We start from the raw sequence: 12001 nt of genomic DNA, 5'->3' as shown, positions 1-12001 counted from the left end.
ACTCCCAGTCTCTGGCTCTGCAACCAGATACGTAAACCATCCAACTGTTAGGATTTATTTTCATGAACATTTCCCCTAGTCCAGTGGTCCCAACCTTGGGTCCCCAGATGTTCTTGGACTAAAACTCCCAGAAACCTTCACTTTTAGCTGTGCTGGCCAGGATTTCTGGGAATTTTAGTCCAAGAACAAGACCAATGAAGTGAGGTGAGAAGGAATCAGCCATTCTTCCCAAAATGTATTTAGAGCTTGCTTCCTCATGAACCACTTCAGCTATTTTTCTGAAATTTCACAAGTTTGTTACTTAGCACCATCTCCGTGCTATTTGTCAGTTTTATTACAATGGTCCTAAAGGAATAACAGGGAGATCAAGAATATCTTCTCAATATGCCCTTGAATTGGAAAGGTTCCTCTTACACAAAATCCCCTTCCCCTGCATCTATTTGATAGCCATAATCTCTTCAGAAAGGACTACTAAACCTGTACATTTCTGATTAAGAGAATATGGAGATTAACATTTTTGCATTTCCTGTGGTAGTTGATGGGAAACTTGAACCTTCAGATTGCAAATGTCAATTATGTTTGTGGTGCTATGGGTGCAATCAGATGGCACTTCATCCTGAAGTTTGGACCACTTTGGGAATAGGTTGATTCAATCCATTTTCTGGCAGCCACAAGAATTTCTTGGAAGTGCCAGCCAGCCTAATCCTTGTCCATGTCTACTCATACCTTTATGGGTCCTTGGCAGTGGCTACTGTTTTGTTGTGGTGGTGGTGGCTATTTTTAAATGTGGGTGGGATTGCTCTGTTTTAGTTCAGTTCTGTCATGTGTGGTGGCTGTTATAGAACCAAAGCAGATTCCCTGTAGTGGAATTTTGTTTCAATTGCAGCTCTCCCCTGCTACCCCATAGAAGAGGGGACATAATATAGGATCTTTTTGTTCTCTTTTCTTCTAGAGGGAGGAACAGGCTATATAGAGTCACTTGAGGGGCCGTATAGCTTCATGCTCGAAAACCACCTGATCCTTGCGTTTGGATACAAGGATCGGCCCAAATGGCATAACACACTTCAAAGCCACCCTGTTTAGCCTGATCCAGCCCAGGACAAATTTGCTGTCTAGTCACACCCTAATACAAAGAGGACTCACTGCTGATTTGCTTAAGGAACCTATAAGTATGCTGAGTGGAGATGGTCCGGTAGGACCACTGTTCTTGATACAGTTTGTCTCTCCCCTCCTGCTTTCTTAGACTCTTGATTTTGAAACAACTCCTGTGTACGACCTTGTCATCAACGCGACAAATCCAGAACCCCTTGTGGCTGGAATACAGTATAATTCAAGCTCTCTTACCTACTTGAAAGTGATTGTCACAGATGTGGATGAACCGCCTGTTTTCCTCCAACCTGCTTATACAGTTGATAAGTACGAAAATGTGACTGTGGGTACCTTCATAACGACAGCAGGGGCCTATGACCCCGAGGGAGCCCAAGTAAGGTAAAGACAATTCTCTCTCTCTGTTTTCAGCTTAACTAGGATTGAATGAGACTTAACACTAGCCCCATCTTAGAAGCCAGTTATTGGGATTTTTTTCTGCTAATTTTGTAAATTGACAGCAGTCAAGAGATCTCTGTGTGGGCAGACCAGGACCAGAATGTGTGGGGCACTTTGTTTTAATGTGGGGCACTTCCTGTTTTCCTGTTGAAAATTGCTCCCAACTCCCTTAAGAAAAATTACTACTAGCTCAGTAGTTCTGCAGAAATCTTGTCTAAAAAAAGAAAAAAAAAAGAAGAGAGATACACAGACAGAATGCCCATGATAAGGGAAATGAATTAATGGATGTAGATGAAGAATACAAGACAGCTGCTCTACAAGATCAAAGATCTGTATAGTGCACCATTCAGGTACCACAGCGATCAGAGTCCTTTGAGAGGACCATCATAGCAACTGGTGTACAGAATGGACCGCCACTGATACTAAAATTGTATGGCACCAGCACCCCACAAATTTCTTTACTTTTCCATACTACAGGTTTACACAGGGGGATCAAGATGCTACCCTATGCTGATCCCAACAATTCTGGTGAAGTCTAAACATTTGAAACTCCTCAGTTGGGAACAGGGTGAAGGAGGAGGATTTCCTCAAAGCTGAAGCTACCTTAGGAAATGGAAGCTGAGGACTCATAAACAAGGATTTAAGACAGGGAATCCTACTTAGCAGAATTAACCCTTATCTTATTATGTGCAATGCACATCACCAAGCAGTAAGAAGTTCCATGGTCAAGGGATGTCACAAGTTTGGATCCGAGAACCCTGGAGATTTATTGTGTCTTTGTGATGTTTATTTTAGTTACAAAGATAGACTCAGGACCTATTGAATATAAATTCATGGAAAAAGAACTGATATAATCAGTGCATTCACAACTCTGCTTCCTCCTGTCTCATTCTTTCCAAATTCAAACTCCATTTTACCCGTAAAGTGTTATTTTGGTATGTAATGAGGATAAAAACTACAGAACTTTTGTAAGCAGAATAATAACTGGTAATATGGACATCCCCACATAACAAATAATATTTACTTCTCTTTTTTATTGTTACTTTTGGTTGGCTTAAAAATTTTAGGCCATTTCCTTATCTGTTATGATGGTTTCCCTCAAAAGTGATTAAAAAGTACCAAACAATAGCAATAACAAAAAAAAGCAAAACAAAAGTTCCCCTCCCCTCCATTAATGGTAAAGTTACTTCAGAGGGGAGTTGCAATAAGGAACAAATTAGTTGCAATGAGAAAAGCCAGTTACTAAGCTCTGTTCTTGTCTCTTGGTGTTCTTAAGGTATGCGCTGAAGAACAATGACAGGAACTGGCTGCAGATTGATCCTCTCAATGGCACAATATATACTGTGGCTCCACTGGATCGGGAAACTGAAAGTACCTACTTGGCACGAATTGTTGCAACTGAGCAAAGTAAGCACGGAAACTCCTTCAGCTCTCTGCTGGCTCATGATTTGGGGGTGGGTGGGTTTCAGGGCAAAATGCCCTCTGGCGTGTGCCTGCTTCTTATATTTGTGTCCCTCCATCCTATACAGTATTTGATAGCAGCAGGCAGCAGCTACAAGCGGCTACTTTAAATTTCCTCCTCTATAGTGAGAAATGCTAAATTGCACATTTTGGGAAATTTGAAATGGTAGCTTGCAACTGCCTGGAATGTGATCATTTTATTTGTTTGTTTGCTTGTTTGTTTTTACCCCACCTTTCTCTCTAAAAGGACCCAAGGCGGCTTGCCAGTGCTGGTGGGCTTTACTGAGGGGCACTAGTGTCCTAGTACCTCCCTGCAGGAGCTGGGTGTGAACACAAAACCTGGCTTTCCCTCCATATGTGGCGAGCAGTGTGGGGCTCTACGGGATGTAGCTAGGGCTGATAAGGGTTGCAGCTCAACAGTTTTGGAGGGCCACAACTTATATGCCCTGGTCTTGGAAGATATGTGGGTGTTTATAATACACAAAATGGAGAATGCTCACAATTTAATAAAAGCATATCAGGTAAAAGGGGGATGATGAAAGAACCCAAGCCACCTTCTCTTTCTCAATATCTTCCAGCAGATTCTTTACCAATTATTTTCAATACAGAGGGGTTGGACCATGTTGCCCTTTTGTCCAGAATATAAGAACTGCTGCTTTCAAGTGCAATAACAACCCTGTCATAAGCCTCTGGCATACAGTACCTCCTTAGTTGTTCACTCAGCCTCTTAGCTGCAGCCTCGTGGCGCAGTGGTTAAACCGCTGTACTGCAGCCAAAACTGTGCTCACGACCTGGGGTTCAATCCCAGGTAGCAGCTCAAGGTTGACTCAGCCTTCTATCCTTCCGAGGTCGGGAAAATGAGTACCCAGCTCGCTGGGGGGGGGGGGAGCCTGCATAATTAACTTGTAAACCGCCCAGAGAGTGCTTGAAGTGCTATGGGGCGGTATATAATTAGCATGCTTTGCTTTGCTCTGTTTCCGCCATTGTGTCTGCTGTGGATACTGATGAAGCTGAAAAGGCAGACACGCAACACACCAATCTAGCAGTTCTTAATTCTATCTGGAGTATGCAAAGATAATGGGTCATCATCGATTTAAGACCAAACTATTCCAAAATTACTGGAAGGACAACTCACAACCACATGTTTCCACAGAAAATCAATCCATCTTTCCACCCTCTCCAGCTATTGTGAGGATTGCAGATAAACCCAGAGGAATGATGGGGATTTCAGCTATATCTGTTAGAATTAGAACATTCCATAATTTTGATTCTGAGATCCTGGGCTCCACTGAAACATTAGCTGAAATGTTGTTGTGTAGCTATATGGGTGTAACTCAGTTTTACGCTTGGGTAGTTACATTAGTGCCAAGGCAGAAGCGGTATCCACAAGGCACTTCTGCTGACACACTTCACAATTGGTTGTGACAGGAACCTTGTGACCAACTGCACAACTGGATTGCATAGTCTGCATTCTCTGTGCACAACACCTGGCAAAGGTATGCCTGCATAACTTTGTATTATGTGGCAATGAACTGGCTACTGGCAACTGACTGAACAGGAATGGGAGATTATAAGAAAAGATAGTTTCAGTTCATTTTTATCAGAAAATCTGATTAAAGTTTTGATACCACATTTGTAAAATCTCAGTGTGGGAGAAAATGAAACAGACAGATTTGCCCAAATATAGGAACAGCTAAGATTTTTCCTTTAGTTTGTGTTTTGATGACAATTTCCCAGAACATTTGGATGTTGGTGAAAGCAAAATGGTCTCCATTTACAAAGCCTGGTATATCATTCTGTGATTTGTTGAAATCCACAGCCACAGCATCTCAGAGCTCCACAGCACAGCTGATTCTGCATCTGAAAGATGTAAATGATAATCCTCCATATCTGGTGAAGGATTATGTGTTCTTCTGCCACCCTCTTCAAGGAAATGAAAGAGCAAAGTTAGAGGTTTCTGATCCAGATGAGTCACCATATGTTGCAAGATTCTCTTACAGTCTCATGGGTGGGACAGAAATATTGGATAACTGGAACCTTTCTAAACCTGATGGTAAGTTTGTTGATAGGATACCAAATACAGTGGTGCCTCGCTTAGCGATCGCTCCGTTTAACGAAGAAATCACTTAGCAATGTTGTTTTTGCGATCGCTTAGTGATGTTTCCTATGGGGAAAATTCGCTTTGCAAAGCCCCCATTTTTGGCCAGCTGATCAGCAGTTCCAAAATGGCTGCCGGAAAACAAAATGGCCGCACGCTGTGTTGCCTCGCTTTAGAGGCACCGAAAATGGCTGCCACAATGGAGGATCTTCGCTTTAAGGTTAGTTTTTAGCCCATAGGAATGCATTAAACACATTTTAATGCGTTTCTATGGGCTTTTAAAAATCGCTTAGCGATGTTATCGCTTAGCAGCGATCTTTGCTGCACGGATTTACATCGCTAAGTGAGGCACCACTGTACATACTTCTCTCTGCTTTAGAATGCAGCTCTAATGGCCTCCTTAGGATACTGCTCAGTTAACCACTGACTAATTCATCCTGTACAACAGGAGTGTACAATATGTGACATTGGGCAGAGTTTGGAAAAGTTAGATTCCATTTTGGCTGGAGGATCCTTGGAGTTGCAGTAATAAAAAATTCACTGTTTCAAGTGCTGACCTTAGGGCTAAATGCAATCCTCAGCCTAATCATAGGCTGTTCTCCAAAGGTCATGCAAGTACCAAGCTCAGACATCTGGCAAGAACAATGTATCTCTTCTGGCCAGTCAAGGAAGAAGAGAGAAAGCAAGAGATGGAGAAGGGAGTATCAAGGAGAAAAGGGAAAAGGAAGAGGCTCTAAGAAAGAAAGGAAGACAATGACATATCCACAACCCCTTTGGACTATGGCCATGCCCATTGTTGGCTTCAGAACTCTCCAGAATGCCACGATCTGCATGGCAGTAGTGGGATTCTGGAAACTGTAGCCAAGACAAGAAACATTTCCCATTTTCTAAGCAATATATAATGTGGAGATCATGGGTCTGTTACAGCTGAGGTTCAACCAAGGGCCATGAAGTAGTAAAAATGCCAGTGAATTGGTTTCCATTTCAGCATTCAAGCCATGCTTAAATGAGTCAGACTGGATCCATTTGCTCATCTCTGTAGTTGTAAGTCTTCATCCTCCCATCTTTATTTTAGTTAGACCTCATTTTTCTCCTGATCTAGGCAGTTTACAAATGGTTGAAATACTGATACAGTGCAATATTGCAATATGTCACAGTACTAAAGTGTACTTGAAACAATGTGAAAATACACCAGAAAAAAAAAAGAAAAGAAAGAGAGATGGCCCTACCCTGAAGATTGTAAAACCTAGAGTGGCTCCTAGGAGTAGTTGAGGTCTTCTCCTTGACAGATGCTTTATCCATCGACTGCTTGTTCCGACAGGCTTACACATGTACATTTCACCAAAGAACCTGAATCTTGAAGCGAAGGTGTACGATATTCCAATATGTATTAATGACAGAGGAAGGCCGCCAATGGAAGGAGTTGTCCATCTGAAAGGTACCCAGAACATTGCATTCGAGCGCTTGAAATTTTCTGGTTATAAGGGTGTGCGAAAGTTTGATTGAGTGATTTGTTTTTAACTGCTAGAAATGTGCCTTTTGTCTGCAGTGAACCTGTGCCAATGTGTTGAGGAAAGGTGCTTCGTGGAGCCTGAGGGGCCTCGGCTTCCAACAGTAGGAATGGCAATTGGCATTCTAGTTGCTGTACTAGTTGTTATTGGTGAGTAGCTACAGTATTTTAAATGAGAAGATTATGGATGCACTAGGGACCTAGACCTACTCATTTATTGGCTCTGATCATTACTGGGATTTTGAAAAGGCAAAAAATAACTTTATCGACCTCTTAGTTTACTTTAATCAAAGCAGAACTTTAATGTTAGACTTTACTGTGTTGCACCTGAGAGGAAAGTGGTGAAAGAGCTTAAACAAACTTAACTCCCTCGAATACAGAACCTAAGACAAAATCACCAGGCAGTGATGTTTTTATTCTAAACAAATGTAAACACTCAAGGAGCTAAGATGCTGACTGACTTAAATATATGCCCCCCACATGTGCAAATGAAAGAATGTATTCAGATCACAGTTTCTTCTTCTTCTTCTTCTGCAAGACAGACATTGGTAGAAACAATATGAGTTAACCATGATTTGGATTTTGGGAGAAATAACAATCTAAAATACATGAATTAAAGAAAACAGGCTTAATGGAGAAAAGAAACAAAGAAACTTTAGGAGACAACATGATGAAGAGAGAAAAGAAAAAGAACTTACACTATGTGTGCACAATCTTAGTTGGAAAGGAAAGGATCCAGTGTACATGTCAGTACCAAAAATGTAGTTGATTGTACAGCCTGTGCTTGTGTGCTGGAGAGCTGCTGCCAGCTGGAGTAGACAAAACTACATACGTAGGGAGGCCAAAATAGTCTGAGCTGATCTGTGAGCTGTCTTTCTGTGTAACCTGAGTAGCTGCCAATGCCGGGAATAAGAAAAGATAAGGATTAAAGATCTAATAAAACAATAAAAGACTAATGTGTTTACCAGTGTGTATTTATCAGTTTAGGCTATGTTGAAGTCATGCTTCTATGTATAAGATGAAGCTATATAATACTATGCCCTTCTCTGGATATCATACAGTACTTAAACTGTATGTTTGAAGTATGAGTAGTTTCAGTATACAGTGGTGCCCCACTTGACGATTACCCGGCTCCATGATGAATCCGCTTTACGATGAGGTTTTTTGATTGCAAACGATGTTTAAATGGGGAAAATTCACTTTACAACGATCGGTTCCCTGCTTTGGGAACCGATTCTTCGCTAAACGATGATTTTAAAACAGCTGATCAGTGGCTCTCAAAATAGCTGCCCGCTGTGTTTAGGATGGATTCCTCGCTGAACAGGCATCAGTAAATGGTTGCCCTATGGAGGATCTTCGCTGCATGATGAGGTATTTCGCCCATTGGAATGCATTGAACCAGTTTTCAATGCATTTCAATGGGCTTTTTCCTTTCGCTTGACAACGATTTTGTTCTACAGCGATTTTGCTGGAACAGATTATCATCGTCAAGTGAAGTAGCACTGTATTTTATTTCCAAGGTTACCCAGCCATAATGAAGTCACCAGTGAGAGAGCAGCCCTCTCAGGATAACAATAATTATGTGCCCTCAACTTGATTCCGAACTCTGGAAACCCTCCCAGGGCTTTTTTCATAGGAGCCTCCTGCTGCAGTGGTTAAACTGCTGTACTGCAGCCAAAACTCAGCTCATGACCAGGGTTCAGTCCCAGATAGCTGGTTCAAGCTTTCCATCTTTCCAAGGTCAGTAAATGGAGTACCCAGCTTGCAGGGGGTAGGGGCAATGAGTAGCCTGCATAATTAACTTGTAAACTGCCCAGGGAGTGCTTTAAGTGCTATAGGGCAGTATATAAGCAGCACATTTTAAAAAAAGGTATAAAGTACTCATAAGTGGGTTCACTAGTTCTTCCCTTTGGTGAGACTCTGGTATCATGCAACTTGCTTACAATCACATAGGCAGTGAGGCACATAACCCCATAGCCGCACATGGTTTGGGCGATCTCTGTTGTCCTTTTTACTGGGAGGCACAGTGGGGATTTTAACATCCAGTCCCTGGAGCCTCAGCCAGGCACTCTATCCCAGTGACTTATGCTAGCTCTTTACTCTCAATATACTCAGAGGAATTAAGCTCAACATTTGCCACTCACAGCTGGTTTGGTGTGTTCCTCAATATGGACAGTGAATGCAAGTTCTTAACTATAGAATCTAAAGCTTCATCTGTTGATTCTGTTTTGGTTTTGGCACCAACCAAATGTACTGCTGGATAGCTCAGTGAGTTAGGTATCTAGTTGAGGAGCCAGAGGCTGGGATTTTGATTCCTGCGAGTAGAGCCAGCCTGTGTGGTCTTGGGCAACCTGCCCAGTCCTAGGGCACACCCAGAAGAAGGGAATTGTAACCCACTTCCGGATACTGTTTACTTGAGAAACCCTGAAAAAGAGTTTCCATAAGGCAGAATTGCCTTGACAGCACATGATTAGTATTATTCAGTGTACTGCAGCTAGCCTGTTAAGGAGTGTAAAAACACACCTGTATGCATGTTTACGTGGATATAAGTCCCACTGCGTTTGGTGGTGTTTTACTCTAAGTAAAATTGCCATCCTAATGGACCAAATGGGGAGAGGTGTAAGCATCTGGTTCTATATTATCTACAAAGTATTTACAAAAGATGTGCATATGCTCTACAGCAAGATTCCCTAATTCTGCACTCTCCAGATGTGTTAGTCCGTACCTCCCATCATCCCAGCCAGTTATGCTGGCTAGGGGTACTGGGAGTTGTGGTCCAACACATCTGGAGGATACATGGGCTGGAGAGGGCTGTACTAAAGCATCATTTAAACATCTTAGTTCTTCTTTTATTCTTCCAGGTGTCATTCTGGGGATTGTGTTCTACCACCTCAAACGCAAAAAGGCAACTCAACAGAAGGTCGCCACAGCCAATGCTGTTAGCCCATCTGAACTGAAAAACTTGACGTAATTGTTTTACTGAAAGGAGATTTTTTTTTTAAAAAAAAAGAAAAACATTCATTTTGCTATTGTTGTTGCTGTTCTCTCCCATTGTTGAATTTCAGAAGTCTGCTATGAATATGCAAATACCTTTATCATCTTTCACCTCCTACTCATCCAGGCAGAGGCATAGGAATGGGGGGGTATGCTTTTCCTGCAAGTAACCAAACATTTAATTAATTAATTAATTAATTAATTAATTAGCCAAACACCCACATTTATTAAATATGCACCATCAGCTTTTAATGAAAATGTTTTGAACAGGAGGCTGTTCCAAGACCTCTGTTCAGAGCACGTTACCATAGTCTCTCGAGACTGAAGGATGCCCACTAGTTTGAACAGGATTAAACCATTGTACGTTGGCATGGATGACATCGATGGGAGTGTCTTCCTGGGACTGAAATCAGCTGATCGGAGGAGAAATTCAACAGGGTAGTGGTGCATAGAAAATGGTGGACACCCTGTACCAGCACACAAGAGTCTCACACTCCTTAGGTAATGATGTAATGCTACTAATAAAAAAAGAAGTGAAATATTTACATGTACTTACCAGCATGAGTGGCTCCTGTATATTTAATACTTTGTGTGGAAGAGAACATTTCAGAAGACTTTGTTGTTGTTGTTGTTTGTGGAGCTATCCTGCTGAAATTCCCTCTTCTACATCTTTAAGACATTTAGGACACTGGTCTTTAAAAAAACAGTTTGGTCCCTGGGTAGAAAATCAAAGCCATTGTAATGAAGTGGTATGATAAACCTACTCCTAAAGAGGTTTACTTAGACATAACTACCACCTAGCTCACCGAACCTTACTGTACTGCTTGGTAACTATGCACAGATTTGCAGCTCAGTGGTTGCTTTACGAAGAATACTCCTCATTGAACAGAGGAGGGTTTACTTCTGACTAAACACACAATGTCTACACATGGACATCACCAGACGGGCAATACTGAAATCGGATTGATTATATTCTGTGCAGCCAAAGCTGGAGAAGCTCTATACAGTCAGCAAAAACAAGATCTGGAGCTGATTGTGGCTCTGGTCATCAGCTTCTTCTAGCAAAACTCAAGCTTAAACTGAAGAAAGTAGGAAAAACCATTGGGCTAGTCAGGTATAATCTAAACCAAATGCCTTATGAATACACAGTGGAAGAGAATAACAGATTTAAAGAACTAGATTTGGTGGACAGAGTGCCTGGAGAACTATGGATGGAGGCTCGTAACATTGTACAGGAGGCAGCAACAAAAACCATCCCAAAGAAAAGGAAATTCAGGAAAGCAAAGTGGCTGTCCAACGAAGCCTTACAAATAGCAGAGAAGAGAAGGGAAACAAAAATGCTAGGGAGATAGGGAAAGTTACAGAAAATTGAATGCAGAGAAATTCCAAATAATAACAAGGAGAGGCAAGAGGGCCTTCTAAAATGAACAGTGCAAAGAAATAGAGGAAAAGAATAGAAAGAGAAAAATCAGCTATCTGTTCAAGAAAACTGGAGATATTAAAGAGGAACATTTTGTGCAAAGATGGACATGGTAAAGGACAAAAATGGCAGGGACCTCACAGAAGCAGAAGACATCATGAAGAGGTGGCAAGAATACACAGTGGAATTATACCAGAAAGATCTGGATATCCCAGACAACCCAGATAGTGTGGTTGCTGAGCTTGAGCCAGACACCCTGGAGAGTGAAGTCAAGTGGGCCTTAGAAAGCATGGCTAACAACAAGGCAAGTGGAGGTGGTGTCATTCCAGTGGAACTATTTAAAATATTAAAAGATAATGCTGTTAAGGTGCTATATTCAATATGCCAGCAAGTTTGGGAAACTCAGCAGTGGCCAGAGGATTGGAAAAGAGTAGTCTACATCAGATGGTGACAGCAGCCACAAAATTAAGACACCTGCTTCTTGGGAGGAAAGCGATGACAAACCTCAACAGCATCTTAAAAAGCAGAGACATCACCTTGCCAACAAAAGTCCGAATAGTCAAAGCTATAGTTTTTCCAGTAGCGATATATGGAAGTGAGAGCTGGACCATAAAGAAGGCTGACTGCCGAAGAATTGGTGCTTTTGCATTGTGGTGCTGGAGGAGAGTTTTGAGAGTCCCCTGGACTGCAAATAGAACAAACCTATCCATTTTGAAGGAAATCAACCCTGAGTGTTCACTGGAAGGACAGATCCTGAAGCTGAGGCTCCAGTACTTTGGCCATCTCATGAGAAGAGAAGACTCACTGGAAAAGACCCTGATGTTGGGAAAGTGTGAAGGCAAGAGGAGAAGGGGATGACAGAGGATGAGATGGTTGGACAGTGTCACCAAAACTACCAACATGAATTTGACTTAACAGTGGAAGACAGGAGGGCCTGGCATGCTCTGGTCCATGGGGTCACGAAGAGTCAGAC

The 12001-nt window shown here is 42.0% G+C and overlaps 1 protein-coding gene and 1 long non-coding RNA gene across 2 annotated transcripts in view; one reads left to right on the top strand and one right to left on the bottom strand.

Annotated features, from left to right (window-relative positions):
• Positions 1–10159, top strand: part of CDH17 (cadherin 17) — a 43442-nt gene extending 33283 nt beyond the window's left edge. The window contains exons 12-17 of the mRNA XM_078393596.1: positions 1244–1488; positions 2822–2952; positions 4826–5059; positions 6426–6542; positions 6654–6764; positions 9476–10159. Of these exons, the coding sequence (XP_078249722.1) occupies positions 1244–1488; positions 2822–2952; positions 4826–5059; positions 6426–6542; positions 6654–6764; positions 9476–9585 (948 nt within the window). The 3' untranslated portion in view covers positions 9586–10159. The remainder of the gene's footprint in view (positions 1–1243; positions 1489–2821; positions 2953–4825; positions 5060–6425; positions 6543–6653; positions 6765–9475) is intronic.
• The window catches only part of LOC144589285 (uncharacterized), a 28144-nt gene continuing 21716 nt past the window's right edge, over positions 5574–12001 (bottom strand). Inside the window, exon 2 of the long non-coding RNA XR_013545323.1 lies at positions 5574–10323. This is a non-coding gene — a long non-coding RNA (uncharacterized LOC144589285). The remainder of the gene's footprint in view (positions 10324–12001) is intronic.

Source organism: Pogona vitticeps, chromosome 4 (assembly GCF_051106095.1).
Source record: "Pogona vitticeps strain Pit_001003342236 chromosome 4, PviZW2.1, whole genome shotgun sequence".
NCBI lineage: Eukaryota > Metazoa > Chordata > Lepidosauria > Squamata > Agamidae > Pogona > Pogona vitticeps.
Note: the sequence above shows the minus strand (reverse complement) of the source record. Positions and strands in the feature narration are given on the sequence as shown.